Genomic DNA, 20337 nt, shown 5'->3' on the forward strand with positions numbered 1-20337 from the left:
AAAATTACTACAGAAGGCAGAGACATCACACCTCACTATCAGACACCAATGGAAGCTCCTTTGCTTTTGTGTTAAAGATTTGATTAACTCTCCTGACCTAATGATCAGCATTTGATAATTAAATCGAAACCCAAAAGTACACAGAATGCCGATGTTTGATATATATTGAAGGCAAAACTCTAGACTTCACCTCAAATGTTTAAAGACATGAAACTTAAACAGGATTAACTGTTAATGTGTGTAATAGTTTGAAGTCAATGATTTACATTTTTAAAGAAAGAAAGAACCATAATGACAAATGCCAATAAGGAACTGAAACAATGTACTGAGAAATATCCCACCAAAATATGCTATAAATACTGTACCAAATCACTGTGATCTTTGAGAGTCGATATTGACAAAGGTGACATTGTCTACTTGAACTCAATATTCCTCACTTAGGCTAGCATGACTTAATAAACCTGCATTGTATGCTCTGTGGTTCTCTTGTGTACTTTCTGTATTGATAGCATGAGCTGACCATCAAAAGGGGGAGAGATTTAATAGGAACCTGATCGGTAATTTTTTCACATAGAAGGTAGTGGGTGTATGGAATGGACTACCAGAGGAGGTGGATGAGCCAGGTACTATTGCAAAGATTAAGAAAGAATTGGACAGATACATGGATAGGATGTGTTTAGAGGCATATGGGCCAAGCTCAGGCAAGTGGGATGAGTGTGTGGGAACATTTTGGTCGGTGTGCCCAAGTTGGGCCGAAGGGCCTTTTTCCATTGCTGTACAACATACATTTAAAAGTACATTTTTTAATAAAATCATTTTTAATCAGCAAAAATGACCAGCATATCACTTTCATTTTAAATGATGTATAATCACAAGAATGTGTATTATGCAAAATGTATCACAAAAATCAGAGCTACAAACAGTACTGCTGAGAACAGAAAGGTGTTATCCGCCCAGTAAATATTGCAGGCATAGCTTGGCTGAGTGTACTACAGCAATCCTTCTAACCATTGAACATAATCAATATTACAGCGATAGCTGTGCTTAATGGACAACAAGATGACCCAAAGTATAATAAAAAACCTAGGTATCAAAACCAAAACAAAAGATCAAAATTAAAAAAAAACTTTTTAATTGAAACAAATATACCAATGTGGCAGAAATGTAAAAGCAGAAAAGGTTTTGTGCACAGTGTTGTCTTGACAGTTTGAGAAACTGACAAGCATTTCCTTTGTTTTGAAATCCACCAACAAATGGGGTTTGATTTACAATTTTACACTGAATATACAGAAGAAGTTATCCAAATCAGATCAGTCAGCCTTCCCAACACAGTCAATGACAAAAAAATTACAAAATCCTGGTTTTTTCCCGTCCATTGCAAATCAACTGTAAAATGTGCTTCATGCATGAAATCCTCTTTCGGTAGAAAGTTTTTGTTAACTGCAAAAATGTGAATTTACTAGAATGCGTAACAAAAAAAAAAATCAATGCATCAATAAATCAAGCTAAGCTTGGAAAACTACTTCAATCCTACTAACAAAAGTGAGACCGGCTCAGTGCAGACCTGAATTATCTGTGGTGTTGAAACAAATACTTATAAACAAAAGTCTGATTACTCAAGATGAAGCACAGAAATTATAGACATTTGTCAGGAAACAGTGATGATGCTTGGACAGAGAAGGTTTGAGTGAACTATCAATGATGAGGTATTGATTGACAGTAATAATACTTCTGCATAGTTCCTTTATACAAATGCCTCTGATCCCTAAGCTGTAAACCGTCAGATCTGTGCTCAGTACACCGGTTTTTAAAGGTTAATTTTAGGTGCACAATCAAACACAGAAATGTACCATAATCATGTTTGACCAACACTATTCAGTACAGGTAAGGTGCTGGCAAAGGCTGCAGAGGTTGGCACCAGATGTTTTCATGTTGCACCATTAATGTAAACAATGTTTGACACTTCAGTCTAGAGAGATCACGGCGACCTCTGATGAAAGGAAAGCTAAACTGCTTTTCTTGCAATGCCTCATGTGCCTGGGTTCCACGGATTGTTTGAATGAGCTGGGGTTGCCTCGGGGTTGTGGATTGCAGTGGCTTCCCTGAACCAGGACTGAAGAGTTAATAGAAGCACACTTGGCCAACTGAAAAGGCAAACTCCGGAGTTTCCTCACCATTGTTAACCAAAGCCAAATCCCTCAGAGGGAGGAGATCAACTTCATCAGTGGTGACTTCAAACTCAATGTCATGAGGCCCGGCATTGTTCAACTGAAACAAAATAACAAGACATTAAAAAGCCCTTTGGCCCACTGCGTCAATGCCAACCATTAACCCTAATCATCTACACTAATCCCTTTGTTCCATTCCCCCAGAATTTCTCATCACTTTCCTCCACAACTATTTGAGAAAGAAGGGAGAGAAAACACAGGAAATGATTTACCAATTCATCTGACATCCATAGAAGCAAAACAACTAGAATATTTTATTAGTGTTACAAGCTTACATTTATTACCACAGGTACTGAGGTTCAAAGGTTTGTTCTGCATGCTATCCAGCAAGTCTATCCATATATACTGTATGTACAACAGAATAAAACACAATATAGAGAGCAGAGTTACAGAGAGAGAAATCTGTTAGAATGGAGTAAGAGCAACATTATTCTACTAATTAAATTTAATTTAACCCTTTCATCTCTGGGATCATTTTTGTAAGCCTCTCTTGGCTCTTTCTTATACTGGCACATCCTTCCTTAGATATGGGGCCCCAAACTGCTTGCAATACTCCAAATGTGGTCTGACCAACATCTTATAAAACTTTAGGATTATATCCTGAATTTTTTTTCTAGTCCTCTCAAAATGAATGCTAACATTGCATTTGTCTTCTTTACTACCGACTCAACCTGCAAGTTAACCTTCAGGGAATCCTGCACTGGGACTTCCAAATCCCTTTGGACCTCTGCTTTCTGAATTCTGTCCCTATAGCAACTTTGATTCAATAAATAGTCACTTGAAGGCTAAGTGAGACATTTATTAGTGACACATTTTCAATTAGTTTGAATACAAGTCCAGATGTATTTTAATCACCCAGTCCGAAACCACCTGGTGGGCTTATTGACAAGTTGCACCAAAACACTATCCTGCAGGCATGCTACAAACTCTCTCTCCTGAGATCCAGTACTTCCTGACTTTCCCAATCACCTTTCATGCTAAAATTCCCATAATTATATTGACCTTCTCCTTCTGACACACTCTTTCTATCTCCAGCTGTAGCTTGTACTCCACTTCCCAGCTGCTGTTTGGGGGCCTGCATGTAACTGCCAATAATGTCCTTTTAGTCTTGTCATTTCTTAACTCAACCCATACAGATTCTACCATTTCTGTCCTTATGTCCCTTCTTTCTAGTGATTTAATATCATTGCATACCATCAGGACTGGGCCACGCCCTCTACCTGCCTGCCTATCCTTCCTATATACTGAGTACCCTTGGGCATTCAGCTCCCAATCACATCCATCATTAAGCCATGTCTTGGTGATGGCCATAATGTCATATCTTTCAATCTGTAGCTACACAAGCAGGTCATCTACTTTATTCCTAATGTTCTGTGCATTTAGGTACAGTACCCTTAGATCAGCATCTGTAACCAATATCTCTGTATTTCCATTGTACAGCATATTATCCTGTCTTTTTATCTCTCTGTCCTTTTTGTCTTCATTGCTGCACGTTATTTTAGACTTTGTTCTATTTTCCTCTTTCTTGACCCTAACACTCTGGTTAACTTCTACCCTAATCTCTGCACTCACATTCTGATTCTCATTACCACCACCACCCCCCCCCCCCGACCCTGCCAAAAAAGTTTAAATCCTCCGCAAGAGCTTTAGCAAACCTGTCTTCCAGGATATTGGTCTCTTTCATGCTCAAGTGCAGCTGTTCATTTTTTTTAACAGATTAGACCTTCCCCAGAAGAGATCCCAATGATCCACAAATCTGAACCCCTGCCCCTGCACCAACTCTTTAACCACATGTTCATCTGCCACATTCTCCTATTCCTATCTGGTCTGGCATGTGGCACAGGCAGAAGTCCTGAGATTAACTTCCTTTATTTCCTCTTCAAGACCTCATCCCTACTCCTCTCTATGTCATTGGCCCCCATGTGGACCATGACAATTGGCTGCTCATTCTCCCCCTCCAGAATGTTTGAACTCGATCAGAGATGTCCCTGACCCTGGCATCTGGGAGCCTCGATCTCATTCACAGAACCCCCCTATCCACTTCGACAAGTAGATGTCGATTGTCCCCAATCGACATCGCTCTCCTCTTCTCCCCCTTCCGTCTGCCTTCCTGACACCCCAGTCTGCAACTACCTCTGCCTCCCTCAAGATCTGCAGTTCTTCAATTTATTATTCAATTCTTCTTGAGTGGTGCTATCCACAGCAGGAAGAAACATATCAATTTCAAATTAGGCACTTTCAATGTTGCCATAACTTCTTTCTTTTCCTGTAAATATTTCTGGATATTGCTAATAATTTGACATAAAACATAGATGATTAAACGAACATCAAAACCTTACCAAGCATCCGTTAGAATTGATTGAGAATCCTTTGTGCCCATTATATATTTTCTTACGATTGTCACCCATGAATTGAATTATTCTGCGATCGCTTCTATTCACCCTGAATGAATGGAGGCCCAGATTACATTTGTAGGTTATCTTTTGACTGGCGCGGGTACTGTGAAGTTTCAAAAAACGAAGCTGGACAATATTCACTTCAGGATATTTAAACTGTGAAAACAAAGTCATCACCAGGTATGAATGGTGCAATCCAGAAATTAAAAGTCAGATCAACTGATACTTGTGGAATCTTTAAACATTATCTTCTATCTTGGATTATATAAATATCTCACCAAAAACCCCCCCTCTGTAGAACTGAACCACTGGTATGTAGATTCCTTTGAATATTCTTTGAACCATCCTTTTATAGGTACCTGAAAAATATGATGTAAGTGACAGAATATCGTTATTCTTCTTAAAAGGAAGTCAAAAAAAGGTAGATCAGTTTGTCACCAACAATGAACCCACAAGGAATGAATAGAATGAAGCCTTCTCGACTCCACTAGCTCTCTGAAACACTTCCTTGGACCTGCTCAACTTTTGTTCTGAACTACATCTCCAAATCCCCTTGGCGAGCTGACATGGAATCTGCATCCACCACTCTTCCAAGGAACGTGCCCCATTCCATAATGCTCGGAACAGAACGTTCTCTGGGCAGCTCCTCAAATATTGCTATAACTTCACCTGTGTCTATTTCACAACCCTACTGCCAAGAGGATCAGCCCTCGCAGTGCTGACCATGAGGAGTAGTTTCCTCTGAATTGCCTGCCCCACTCAGGGAATTTCCAGCCCCCCTGCTCACTGTTGCTGGGAATAATTGCTCATCTCTTGTCCTTGACAATCTTCCTTTATTTTCTTTTTATATGTTTGACTCAAGATTTACAAGTCAGTCTGAGATTGGAAATATGACCAATTTATTATACCAACCACAATAGTGCTCATATCCAGAGTTGTTACTTAAATTAGCACGAAGAAAGGTGTCACATGGTATCATCTTGATGTTGGAATTAGAATGTGGCATTGCTGATCATATTTAGGGATGTGTACCCGGCATTATCATTGGTGGAAGAATCTCACACAAAACTTCCCATCAGTTGAACCAGATGAAGAAGATCTACTGTGGTGAACTCTGTAACCAGCAAAATCCCTCTGCCAACTTTAAGGGCCAGGCGTGTCAATGACTGAGACAGCTCCTGTACGACAATGGCCTAAGGTCACACTTTCTTAGCTACAGTACCTCATTGTCATTGGTTGGCAGACACGTGGCTCCATCCGCTGTAAAGTTGCAGTACACCAGAAGTGCATCGTGAGGACATCCTTGATTGGGGTCAATATAATAGAAACCTACCAATAGACAAAGAAAACCAAGAATATAACTCCGTTTTGATGCTTGGATGCAATGGAGAACAAAACTGTTTGAAGGGATTTCTGTAACCAATGTTTTGGGCTTGAGGCTGTCATCAAGGGATGAGCGGAAAGCAGGCAGGTGCCTGAATAAAATGGTGGGGGGAGAGGAGGGAAGATTTGACAGTGGAAGGAGTGACTATGGGCTTTGCCTCTTCGCTTTCTATGGGACATGCTGAGGTTTTCCAGCAATTTTGTGCATTTAAAACAGCTTGATGTTGAGTTTGAAATGACAATTTGGCATACTTATGCGAAAGTGGAATGGTAAATAGGGTCACAGGGTTTTACTGGATGGGAACATTGATAGCAAGATGGGCTCCCAATCTGTACCAGCTGGGAAAACAGGATGCACATGACAGATAGAATTTAATGTGGACAGGAGGGAGGTGTTGCACTTTAGGAGGACAAGCCAGGAGAGGACCTAAATGGTAAACAGTTGGGAACTGCAGGATGTGGCAGAACTGAGGATTCTGGGAATACAGATGCATGTACATAATTCCTTGAAAGAGGCATCTCAGGTAGATGTGGCTATAAAGACAGATTTTGGCACTTTGGCCTTTATAAACACACCAATGGCATCATGAAGAAAGCCTCTACTTCCTCAGGAGTTTGCGGAGGAGCTAGTGGAGTTGTTCAAGTGAACCGGTACGGACTTGTAGGGCCGACATGGCCTGTTTCCGTGCTGTAAACGGTTATATGGTTATATGGTTATAAATCAAAGTATTGAATACAGGAGTTGGGATGTTATGGTGAATTTGTAATAAGGCACTTATGAGGACAAATTCGGAGCCTTGTATGGAGTTTTAGTCTCCTGCCTTCAGGAAAGGTATCAATAAGATTGATAGAGAGCAGAGAAAATTTTCAAGAATGTTGCTGGAACTTGAGGAGCTAAGTTATCGGGAAAGATTGAATCTTTTAAGACTTTATTCCCTGGAGCACTGTGGAAAGAGGGGAGATTTGATAGAGGTATTCAAAATAACGAGTTGTGTAGATGGAATCAATGCAAGTAGTCTTTTTTCCACTGAGGTTGGGTGAGACAAAAAAAAATAGAGGACATGGGCTAAGGGTGATAGCTGAAATATTTAAGGGGAAAATTGGGGGAACTTCTTCACTCAGAGAGTAGAGAGAGTGTTTGATGGTCCAATCAGGCTATTTGGCCAACTTGTCAGTGCTAACCAAATTGTCTATTTTAAATTTAAATTTAGACATTTTGGCCCATGAATCTGTGCCATTCAATTACTCCCAATTAACCTACACCATCGGTACATTTCAAATGGTGGGAAAAAACCAGAGACCCCAGGGAAAACCCATGCAGACACGGAGAGAACTTGCAAACTCCTTACAAACAGCATGGGATTTGAACCCAAATCCCGATAGTTGGTGCTGTAAAGGCGTTGCATTTACCGCTATGCCAACCATTATGTCTGCCTGGGCTAGTCCCCTTATATAGAACAATAGAACACTACATTACAGAACAGTCCCTTCAGCCCATCTAGTTCTACTGACTTGAAACCTGACTATATTCCTCCATACCCCTCCCATCCACATTTTTCTTAAATATCAAAATTGAGCCCACATTCACCACTCAATTGGCAGCTCATTCCACACTCCCACCATTCTCTGCATGAAGATGTTCCCCTTAATGCTCCCTTTAAACATTTCACCTTTCATTCTTAACCCATTTTCTCTAATATGTGTCTCACCTAACCTCAGTGGAAAAAGCCTGCTTGCACTTACTCTATCTATGCATGTCATTATTTTGGATATCTTTATAAAATGTCCTCTCATTCTCTGACACTGCAGGGACGAAACACCTAACCTATTTAACATTTGCCTGCAGTTTGAGTCTTAAGTACCCATTACAGTGCTGAGATCGTCACCTTCCTGGGAAGGATTTATATCATTTCGAGGTTTTCCTGAATGTGCATCTATATTCCCAGAAACTATACTGTGGATTGTTAAGACCTTAATCTGTGGGGCTAGACTTGCCTCAGGGTCACCAATGACCAGGAGGGAGGCACAGGAGAGGGTGGCACAGGAGAGGGTGGCCTGAATCCCAGTTCTTTGGTGACACTCTGCACCCTGGAGCTCACCATCACGTAACTGTGGCTGACACAGCTGCAATTCCTTGCAGGTTGTGGCTGGGTTGTCCTTGGTACCGCTTGGTGGGGCCACGATACGCCGAATATTCAGATTTAACATTTCCAAAGCCTTCCATATGCTCTTGGAACTCAAACCGCGCAATTTATTCAAAAACATCTGTCAACAGAGAAATACAAAAGGAAAAACAAAAGTTACTGTGAGCGAGGGTTGACCGCCGTGTGTACTTGGTGATGAGGGGCTGCACGACTTACTCCGCAACCTCTACAGACTGAGGGTAAATGAAGTCTACTCACGGTACCTCTTGGTCTCAAGAAAACAGTAACCCGGTGAGACTCTGGATGATTTATTTTGGGTCCTGCACAATCTCGGGTGAGAATGCAGGGGCAATATCCCTGCTCCGGTTTCGGCGGACCAGTATGTGGAAAAGCTGATCCGGGGCACCTGCATGGCTGGGGTTGGGTCCGATTACATCTGCTGGTAACTGCTAGAGGAAGAAAGGCTGCCGTTGCAGAGAGCCCTCCAGCTCAATAAGACTTCAGATTCAGCCCACGGCAACACTGAATCCATTACTGCCGGCAACGGGCCCTCCATGTGTGGGCCGCGGGTGCAGCCATTTTTGGACACGGCGTCAAAGACAGTCTCCGTACAGGGAGGCCCCGACCCCACTGCTGCCGCTGAAGCTAAGCACCCAAAGTGCCACTTCTGCGGCCAGCAGAAACACCCTCAGCAATGCTGCCCAGCAGGAGAAGCCACCTGCTCGGGATGCAAAAAGAAAGGACACTACCAGAGGGTGTGCAAGTCGAAGCCTTCCCCACCGAGCAGCGCAGCATGTACCCCAGGGCGGCCAGCCATTCACTTCCTCTCACTGAGACAATATCAATTCCAGCCTTCTACAGCTCAACTGTGTGTGTGTCCGTGGGGTTGCCATCTTACCTGAATCCACTTCTGCCATTATGGACGACTTCACTTCTGCTTTCTTTATCCACCTCTCCCGGTGTGAATGCATGATCAACATAGAGGCAGCCTTTTTACTGAACTGGCTCCCCCTCTGACAGTGACCCGGTACTAGTGTCCATCATCTTGGATCAGGGCAACCTTCACCTGATTACCCACTTGATGATAGAGATTGAGGTAAATAGGAAACAAACTAAATGTCTGTTTGACAGTGGAAGCACTGAAAGCTTCATCCACCCAGACACAGCTCACAAACTCTCTCTCCCTGTCAGACCAATGAGTGGCACGATATCAATGGCCAGAAAGGACCAATTTGCCGAGATCCGCAGGTATTGTATTGCATCTTTAACACTTGGTGGTAAATATTATGACAATTTCCATTTACTGTTAATGCCTCACCAATCCTTTTGGGGCTGGACTTCCAAAGCCAGTTCAGGAGTGTCACAATGATGTTCAGGGGTCCCCAACCATCCATCACTGCATACAACCCCCAGTTCACAGACCCCCCCGCAGCCAACCCTACCTGCAGTCTCTCCACCCTCCGCATACCCACCCTAGAATGTAAGCCCATAGTGCCTAAGAGTAGACGCTACAGCGCTGAGGACAGTGCATTCATAAAGTCTGAGCTGTAGTGATTCTGCCCAGTTCCAGCCCGTGGAGAGGAGAGCCCAAGTCGTGGTGGTCAGGGTTGGAAGTAAACCCCGTATAGCAATTGACTATAGCTAAATGACCAACAGTTTCATGCACCTGGATGCATACCCCCTTCCCCGGATTGCTGATATGGTCAACAAGATTGCCCAGTACAGGGTCTTCTCCACAATTGACCTAAAGTCAGGGTACCACCAACTCCCCCTATGCCCAGGAGACTGCCAGTACACCACGTTCAAAGCAGGTGGCAGGCTGTACCCCTCCTTTGTAGTCAGCAATGGTGTCTCCCTATTTCAGAGGGAAACGGATCGGATGGTGGACAAGCAGAAACTGACGGCCATGTTATCCTACCTAGTTAATGCCACCATCTGCGGTCACGACCACCAGGACCACGAAGCGAACCTTGCCAAATTCCACTACACTGCTAAATCCCTCAATCTGACCTAAAAAGAGGACGAGTGTGTGTTTAGCACAACTCGCCTGGCCCTACTCGGATCATTTCCCCTGACCCTGACCGCATGTGTCCCCTAATGGAACTCCTGATCCCGCACAACTTTTAAAATTTTTTTTAAAAATTTTTCACACTATGAACCATATCAATCAAAATACACACAAACATTTCCCTCTTGAATATACACAGTGGCATTTTCTCCCCTTTTTTACCCCCTACCTTCCTTCCCTCCTTCCCACCCACCTCCAAACCCATTAAATGTTCAACATATACAATACAATAAAACCGTTAAACAATATCATCACACAATGAAAATAAACAAGAAAATTGTGTCATCTACTTTTACACACTGGATCAGGTCATTTTGTCTTCTCATTTTATCATTTTAGGGGGTGGAGGTCCAAGGCAAGCCCTCTCTGTTATGTTCCATGTACGGTTCCCAAATTTGTTCAAATAATGTAACTTTATTTTTTAAATTATATGTTATTTTTTCCAATGGAATACAATTATTCATTTCCATGTACCACTGCTGTACTCTCAGTCTCTCTTCTGATTTCCAAGTTGACATTATGCATTTTTTTGCTACAGCTAATACTACTTATATTACTTATATTACTTAGAAGAAAGATCTCTGGATTTTTTTGGTATGTTGCTTTTTATGATTTTATTTAATACCTGATTTAGATCTTCCCAAAACTTTTTCACTTTCTCACATGCCCAAATTGCATATACTGTTGTTCCCGTTTCCTTCTTTCAGCGAAAACATCTATTTGATAATGTTGGATCCCACTTTTTTAACTTTTGGGGCGTGATATATAACCCGTGTAACCAATTATACTGAATAATGCATAACCTCATGCTTATTATATTTTTCATAGTTCCAGAGCATAACTTTTCCCACATCTAATTTTTTATCTTTATGTTTAAATCTTTTTCCCACTTTTGTTTGGGTTTATAGCTTATTTCATCATTTTCTTTCCCTTGCAGCTTGATGTACATGTTTGTTATAAATCTTTTTATTATCATTGTTTCTGTAATCACATATTCAAAGCTGCTTCCTTCTGGTAATCTCTGTCTGTTTCCCAATTTATCCTTAAAGTAGGCTTTCAGTTGATAGTATGCAAACATTGTACCGTAAGTTATTCCATATTTGTACTTCATTTGTTCAAATGTTAATAAATTATTTCCCAAAAAACAATTTTCTATTCTTTTAATTCCTTTTCTCTCCCATTCTCTAAAGGAACGGTAATCTATTGTGAAAGGGAATAGTTGATTTTGCGACAATAATAATTTTGGTAGTTGGTCATTTGTTTTTTTTTTCCTTTCTACGTGAATCTTCTTCCATATGGTGAGTAAATGGTGAACTTCTATATTGCACCAGTTTTTCATCCCACTTATAAAGTATATGTTCTGGTACCCTCTCCCCTATTTTATCTAGTTTATCTTGGTCCAATCTGGTTTTCCCTTGTTTGATAAAAATCTGATAGACACCTTAATTCTGCAGCTCTATAATAATTTTTAAAGTTTGGTAGCTCCAAAACCACCTTGTTTGTACCATTCTGTTAACTTATCTAGCGCTATCCTCGGTTTCCTCTCTTTCAATAAGAATTTCCTTATTATTCTCTTTAGTTCATTGAAGAATTTCTCTGTTAAGGGAATTGGTAACGATTGAAATAGGTATTGTATCCTTGGGAAGACATTCATTTTAATGCAATTTACCCTCCCTATCAATGTTAGTGGCAATTCTTTCCAATGTTCTAAGTCATCCTGTAATTTCCGCATTAATGGCTGATAATTTAATTTGTATAGGTGGCCTAAATTATTATCTAATCTAATACCTAGGTATCGGATTGCTTGTATTTCCCATTTAAATGGTGATTCTTTTTTAAACTCTGTGTAATCCGCATTATTCATTGGCATCGCTTCATTTTTATTTGCGTTGATCTTGTACCCCGATATTTCTCCATATTCCTTCAATTTCTTATGTAGTTCTTTTATTGATACTTCTGGTTCTGTTAAGTATACAATGATGTCATCTGTAAATAAACTGATTTCATATTCCTTCTCCTTTATTTTTATCCCTTTTATTTTATTTTCTGTTCTTATCAGTTCTGCCAATGGTTCTATTGCTAAAGCGAACAGTGAGGGAGATAGTGGACATCCCTGCCTAGTTGACTTACTTAATTTAAATACATATCCTTCGGCAATGGCCCCTTACATAATGCTTTAATCCAATTGATATATTTTTCTGGAAGGTTGAACCTCTGTAATACTTTGAATAAATAATTCCATTCTAACCCTGTCAAAGGTTTTCTCTGCGTCTAAAGCAACAGCCACTGTTGGTATCTTATTTCCTGTACTGCATGGATTAAATTAATGAACTTACAGACATTGTCTGTTGTTCGTCTTTTCTTAATAAATCCAATTTGATTTTGTTTTACTATTTTTGGTACACATTCAGCCAATCTGTTGGCTAATAGTTTTGGTATTATCTTATAATCTGAATTAAGTAAAGATACTGGTCTATATGATGCTGGCGTTAGTGGATCTTTCCCCATCTTTGGTATTACATTAATTATTGCTGTTTTACATGAATCTGGCAAGTTTTGTGTTTCTTCTCTCTGGTTCATTACTTCCAAGAGAGGTGGAATTAATAACTCTTTAAATGTTTTATAGAATTCTATTGGGAGTCTATCCTCTCCAGGCGTTTTATTGTTCGGCAGCTTTTTAATATACCCTGTATTTCCTCTATTTCAAATGGTTTTATCAATTTGTTTTTCTCCTCTTCTTGCAATTTCGGTAGTTCAATTTTAGCTAAAAACTCTTCTATTTTGTCTTCTTTCCCTTTGTTCTCAGTTTGGTATAATTATTCATAGAATTCCTTAAAGTTTTCATTGATTTCTAGTGAGTTATATGCAATTTGTTTGTCCTTTTTCCTTGATGCCAATACAATTTTTTTTAGTTTATTCTGTTTTAAGTTGCCAGGCTACTATGTTGTGAGTTTTTTTTTCTCCTAGCTCATAATACTTCTGCTTTATTTTCATTATTTTCTTCTCCACCTTGTACATTTGTAGTGTTTCGTGTTTTTTTTTGTCTGCCAATTCTCTTCTTTTTGTTATATCTTCCCTTGTTGCTAGTTCTTTTTCTGTACTTACTATCTCCCTTTCCAACTGTTCTATTTCCCGATTGTAGTCCTTTTTCATCTTAGTTACATAACTTATTATCTGCCCTCTAATGAAGACTTTCATTGCATCCCATAATATAAATTTGTCTTTCACTGATTCTGTATTTATTTCAATGTACATTTTAATTTGGCATTCAATAAATTCTCTAAATTCCTGTCTTTTAAGTAGCATGGAGTTTAATCTCCATCTATATGTTCTTGGTGGGATGTCCTCCAGTTCTATTGCTAATAACAGGGGTGAGTGATCAGATAGCAATCTAGTTTTATATTCCGTTTTCCTAACTCTCCCTTGGATGTGGGCTGACAACAGGAACAAATCAATCCTTGAGTATGTTTTATGTCTACTCAAATAATATGAGTATTCCATCTCCTTTGGGTGTTGCCTCCTCCATATATTCAAAAGTTGCATTTCCTGCATTGATTTAACCATAAATTTGGCTACTTTGTTCTTTTTGCTAGACTTTTGTCCAGTTTTATCCACCTTTGGGTCAAAATTAAGGATAAAATCTCCTCCTATGAATATATTCCCCTGCGTATCTACAGTCTTAAAAAAAATATCTTGCATAAACTTTTGATTCTCTTCATTAGGTGCATATATATTGACCAAATTCCAGAATTCTGAATATATCTGACACTTTATCATTATATACCTCCCTGCTGGATCTATTATTTCCTCCTCTATTTTGATTGGTACATTTTTATTGATTAATATAGCTACACCTCTGGCTTTTGGATTATTTGTTGCTGCCTTTTCGTGCCCTACCCAGTATCTCCTTAATTTATTATGTTCCACTTCAGTTAGATGCGTTTCCTGCACGAATACTATATCTATTTTTTTCTTTTTTCAGTAAATTTAATAGCCTCTTCCTTTTGATTTGGTTATGTATTCCATTAATATTTATAGTCATATAGTTCAACATGGCTATCTTATACTCTGTTTACACCTCATTTCCGCTTCCTCACCACCACTTTTCCCCTTTTCCCCATTTTCATCTCTCATTTTTCCCTTTTTGAACTCAATGTATGACAACACTTCTAAAACATAAAATACTTCAACAATTCCCACATCTAAAATTCCCTTAACCCCAGGTGTTCCCCCCCAACTCTGAGTTGCCCCTTGTCCCTTGCCAGGCAACAACAACTCCCCTCTCTATTCGGATTGCAAACCCGCTCGCAAGCGACAACTGATTTTGCAGTGACTGTTATTCTCTCCCACCCAACCCCCTCCAGAAAAGACTTTTGTCTTCACATAGAACAAAGCTCACCCTCTCCCTTACTTCCCTTTTCTTTCCCTTCTTTAATTCTTACTTATACATTATTTTTACATCCTTATATGTAGTTTGACTTCTTTCTTGTTACATCTCTTCATCTCTCTTTCTGTCCTGCAGGCGTTCTGCAAATTCTCGTGCTTTCTCCGGATCTGAAAACAGTCTGTTTTGCTCTCCCGGGATATATATTTTCAGCACAGCTGGATATATTAACATAAATTTATAGACTTTTTTCCATAGGATCGATTTTGCTGTGTTAAACTCCTTCCTCTTCTTTAGGAGTTCAAAACTTATGTCTGAGTTAAAAAAAATTTGACCCTTGTACTCCAATGGTTTTTTGTCTTCTCTAATTTTATTCCTTGCCCTCTCCAATATATTTTCTTTTGTCATGTATCTCAGAAATTCTACTAAAATGGATCTTGGTTTTTGTTGTGACTCTGGTTTTGGGGCTAGAGTTCTGTGTCCCCTTTCTATTTCCATTCCTTCCTGTATTTCTGGCATTCCCAGGACTTTTGGGATCCATTCTTTTATAAATTCTTTCATATTTTTGCCTTCTTCATCTTCCTTTAGGCCCACTATTTTTATATTGTTTCGCCTCCTATAGTTTTCCATTATATCCATCTTCTGAGCGAACAACCCTTGTGACTCTAACATTTTTGTCACTGTCTTCCAACTTTCTTCTTAAGTCATTCACTTCCATTTCTACAGCCATTTTCTAATCTTTTCCCTATTTCTGTCATGATCAGCTCTATTCTACTCACTTTTTCTTCTGTCCTTTTCATTTCACTAAATTCTAATGTCAACCATTCTTTTAATGCTTTCATTTGTTCTTGAAATTTTTAAAATCTATATCCTGTCCATCTATTTTACCTTCTATTCCTCTGTGCAGAGCTTGGTCTTCTTCTTCTTCTTCTGTGTCTGCTCTTGGGTTTGTGTCTTCTACTTCTCTTCCTTGTATCTGTGTCTCTTCTGACTTTCTTGCTGAGCTACTTGCCTCAGTTTGTTGGGAGTTTTTTTGCATAGCTTCTTGTTGTTGGTCCTCTTCTTCTAGGCTAGTTATCTGTTGGGCTTCCTGTTGCTGTTTTTCTTTCTTATCACTCCCTTTCCCGTTGCTTTCCTCTTCTTCCAGCTGAGAGCCCTGCTGTCGGGCATTTCTCAGCTGGTCACGCTGTGTAAGTTCACTCCACAGCTGGGCCCCCCCTCCCGTTGGTGTTTTCCTTTTCCTTGTTATGCGCAGTTGCGCACTTCTGTTTGGCTCAGTGAGCCATTTTTGCAGTCCCGCAGTTGGGATGTCGCAACCCTGCGGGTCTCCACTAACCTCAGGGAGCGGGCTCCTCTGTCCACGGCGGCTCCCTGCCTCTTCATCCAGGTAAGGCCTTCTCCTTTCTCTTCCGACGTCTTTCCTTCTTTTTTTCCCTTTGTGTTTTGGTTTTTCCTTCTTAGGTGTCATTTTCTTTCTTTTCTCCACACCTTTATCTTTTATTTGTTGAGTTTTGTGTTTCTTTCCTTTATTTCTTCTTTTCTGGAGAGGGCTAGTATTCTCCGACCGGCCACTACTCCATCACGTGACTCCTCCTGATCCTGCACAACTTCAAGGCACTAAAAACATGCCTGGGGTTCTTTTCCTATGACGGCCAATGGGTGCCCAACTATGCCGATAAAGCCTACCCCCAGGTAAGATCCACAACCTTCCCCTTATCGGCAGAAGCCCGGGCAGCCTTCATCCAGATCAAGGGAGACATCGCCAAAGCCATGATGCATGCTGTGGACAAATTCATCCCGTTACCCGTGAAAAGCAATGCCTCCGAGTTCGTACTGGCTGCCACTGTCAACCAAGCAGGCAGGTTAGTAGCCTTTTTTTTTATCCTGTACTCTTCACAGTCCTGAGACACAGAACTCCTTTGTTGAGAAGGAGGCGCCGGCCATCGTTGAAGTGGTATGCCACTGGTGTCATTATCTGGCTGGGAAAAGATTTACCCTGCTAATGGACCAATGAGCCATTGCGTTCATGTTCAATACCAAATTGTGGGGTAAGATCAAAAATGACAAAATCCTGATCAGAAATGCTCTTCATGTACACCTGTAGAAATTTGCAAGAATCTTTGGTGACATACCAAACTTTCTTAAACACCTAATGAGGTATATCTACTGGTGAGCCTTCTTCATGATTGTAAAGTCAAGTATATAGTCATCTGATTGCAAAAGTACAACCCGTCGAAACAGCGTTCTTCGGACCTTGGTACAAAACTCACAGAACAAACAATACAAACTATTTAGAAATACAAAGAAATAAATAGATGAAGTTTCATAAATATAAGTGTCTCAAATGGTTACTGTCAGCAGTTCATTCAGTCGTTCAGCATTCTCACTGCCCGTGGTGGTTCTGGCTCTGATACTCCTGTCTCTCATTCCCGATGGGAGCTGCTGAAAGACGATGTGAGCAGGGTGGAAGGGGTCCTCAATAATTTTGTGAAACTTCTTCAGAAAACTATCTTGGTTAATCTCGCTGATGGTGGGAAAAGAGAGACTCCAGTGATCTTCTCTGCCACTCTTATGGTTCTGTGGATTGACCTCCGATACATTTCTCTAGAGCAACTGTACTACACTGTGATGCAGCTGGCCAGGATGCTCTCAATAGAGCTCCTGTGGAAGGTTGACATGATCATGGCTGGTAGCCTCGCCTGCTGCATCCTTCCAAGGAAGTGCACTAGCTCTTGTGAAGAGCATCGACATGGAGGCCCAAGAATAAATCTTCAGAGATGTTGACACCCAGAAACTTGATATTCTTGACCCTTTCTACTGCTGACCCCTTGAGGAGGGCTGGGGTTCCTGTTCTGATTTCCCCATCCCGAAGTCCACAATCAGTCCTTCATTTTGCTAATGGGAAAACAGGATTTGGAGAGTGTGGTGTAATGGAGTAATTTGAGTGTTAACCCGCATGGATCAGCTGATAGAGGTGACGCTTATCAAGACTTGAACATAATCCAAACCTCAACAAGAGTAATCAGAAATGCTCCATTTCTGAGGGAATGAAATCCCCCTTTTGCTTTCAGATGATTTGAACTAGGGATAAAAGAAGAGCCTGAAAAATTCAGGGAAAGAATGTACGGATATCGTTTAGAGATACAGGATGGTCACAGGCCTCTTCTGACCAAGACCCTGCACTGTCCAAATACACCCACGTGACTGATTACCCATCTAATTGCATATGTCTTTGGAATGTGGGAGGAAACCAGAGCACCTGGAGGAAACCCAGGGAGAACGTACAAACTCATTACAGACAGCACCTGTTTTGAACCTGGGTGGCTGGTGTTTGAACAGCATCATGCTAACTGCCATGCCAACCTTAAATATGTTAAGTCAGTGGTGATGACCTCACGGTTCCACCCTCTATTCTATTGCTGCTCCACTGAAATACAGCATTTTGGCTCCCAAATCCAGATGTGTGGGATGTGTCCAGTACCTATGAAACTGACTTGTGGACATTAGCACATACAGGTGAGGGCATGCATGTGGTGTGTGGAACCATCAGCTCCATACCTGGAAATCTTCTCCAGATGTCTTCAGTGAAGGCCCTCGTAGACCAGGAGGACCAGGCGGACCCTGAACAAAAAGGAAATATCCCTGTTATCCTGAATTCAAGTAACTGGCAGCCTTAACCAACCAGCAAAAAAATTGCATAAGAAATAGGTAGAATATATGAAAGTTTAAAATTGATGCCCTCTAGTAGCTATTACAATCATGCAACTCACAATCTCAAGCAACTGGAAAATTCTCTTATCCAGTATCTAAAAATCCCTATAGGTACCAGATACCGGGTGTTTTACTGTACTCTTGATAAATGATCACATCATCTGTTTTGTTTGCCAATTTTTCTCAGGGACTTGAGTGCTGTTTTTCCCCAGACTACATTAGTCACACTAGCAGTCCTGGATAACTTAGCTTGAAAATGGGCATGCAGTGTCATCCAAAGTCCACTAACCTTCCCAACATACATTAAGGAAGGATTGAATTGATTCAGAGTGAGTTGGTACCTGCCAAGGTGTTATATAAATCCAGGATAAACTTAAGTCTCAGTATTAGGAGGCCATGTCATTCACAAACCTATCATCAGGTTCCTGAAATAGATTATTGTTCCATGGAAGGTGATGACTGGGTGGAGAGGAAAATCCTTGGGAAATTCAACATCCTCACTAATTCCTAGTAATCTCTCACCACTCAGAGTGGAGAAGGAGCATTTGGGATGGGAGTGATAATGGCATCACACAGAAGCTCTTCATAGCCAGTGGAAGGAGTGCACAGCATACCAAACCACCCAGTCCCTTGCCCTGGCCCATCTGTGTCCGAGCCTGAGGGGACCACATTGACCTTGACTGTCACCTCAGAACCCATGAAAATTGGAGCAAAAGTAAGCACCCTTGATCCTAAAGGACCACCAAAGAGTATGAAGAAAACATAAATCCATCAAATTTTAAATTTAAACCAGAGCCACGTGGTTGATTGCAGGCAGTGGTGGCAGACAGTACGTTTCTGTCTCAGTGCCCCACTCACAGACACTGGAATATTGGACAATTTCCGGATTCTTCTTTCCCAAATGTTGTAGGAGATTTAACTTTGTTTCTTTGACTGGAAGATCTGCCGCTTCTCTGTAACCTGCCGGAAGAGCATATTTCTCCTTCTGATGAAAGAAAGCACTCGAACGCCAAACACCTTTTGACTTCACCAATTCCATCACACCATGTTAGGCTTGGCTGGGGTTTACCACAGTACTCTTTCATCTCTGCAAGGGAACTGTGTGTGCAGTAGAAGTGAGACCAAAAGGGATATGAGAGCAGGAACATGATGTTGAGGCTTTAAAAATATACCAGTGAAACCTGGAGCATTATGAGGGTTTTGGCATCCTCATTTAAGGTTGTGCGGACATTGGAGAGGATTCAGAGGAGGTTCACAAGGATGATTCAGGAAATAAAAGACATATCATATGAGGAACATTTGATGGCTGTTGGCCTCATTTAGATGAATGAGGGGGAATTCATTGAAACATGATGTAGAAAGATTGTTTCCCATGGTGGGAGAGTCTAGGACAAGAGGGAACAACTTCAGAATTCCACAGAACAGAGATGCGGATTAATTTCTGTAGTCAGAGGGTGGCAAATCTGTGGAATTTGTTTCCACAGGCAGTTGTGGAGGCCAGGTAATTGGAAAAGAATATTGAGCCAGATGAAGTGAAGAAATATGGTAGGGATCTCATGCATAATATAAGAATTAATGAGGAGGTAATGATGGCTATATTGAAAAAGATCGAGGTGAATAAATCTCCAGGTCCTGACAAAATATTCCCTGGGACCCTGAGGGTAGTTAGTGAACAAATAGTTGGGGCGTTGACAGAAACATTTAAAATGTCACTGGCCACGGGGGAAGTGCCAGAGGACTGGAGCGTGGCTCATGTTGTTCTGCTGTTCAAAAAAAGGATCCAAAAATAAACCTGGTAATTATAGGTCTGTAAGTCTGTCGTCAGAAGTGGGTAAATTAATGGTAAGTGTTCTTAGAGACAGTATATACAACTATTTGGAAAGACAGGGATTGATTTGGAGTAGTCAGCATGGTTTTGTACGTGGTAGATCATGTCTAACAAATCTTATAGAATTTTTCGAGGAGATTACTAAAATAGTTGATGAGGGAAAGGCGGTGAATGTTGTCTATTTGGACTTTAGTA

General features: G+C 40.8%; 1 protein-coding gene across 5 annotated transcripts in view; it reads right to left on the minus strand.

Moving 5' to 3' along the window:
- Window positions 1-259: 259 nt before the first annotated feature.
- LOC138762226 (collagen alpha-2(I) chain-like) overlaps window positions 260-20337 on the minus strand; it is a 512086-nt gene continuing 492008 nt past the window's right edge. For all 5 annotated transcript variants that reach the window (XM_069935862.1, XM_069935881.1, XM_069935854.1 and 2 more), the window contains 6 exons: window positions 18162-18224; window positions 8107-8272; window positions 5847-5953; window positions 4903-4983; window positions 4568-4780; window positions 260-2268 (listed from right to left, as the gene is read on the minus strand). In XM_069935862.1, coding sequence (XP_069791963.1) covers window positions 2122-2268; window positions 4568-4780; window positions 4903-4983; window positions 5847-5953; window positions 8107-8272; window positions 18162-18224 — 777 coding nt within the window. In that variant the 3' untranslated portion in view covers window positions 260-2121. The remainder of the gene's footprint in view (window positions 2269-4567; window positions 4781-4902; window positions 4984-5846; window positions 5954-8106; window positions 8273-18161; window positions 18225-20337) is intronic.

This window comes from Narcine bancroftii, chromosome 1, assembly GCF_036971445.1.
Source record: "Narcine bancroftii isolate sNarBan1 chromosome 1, sNarBan1.hap1, whole genome shotgun sequence".
Taxonomy (NCBI): Eukaryota; Metazoa; Chordata; class Chondrichthyes; order Torpediniformes; family Narcinidae; genus Narcine; species Narcine bancroftii.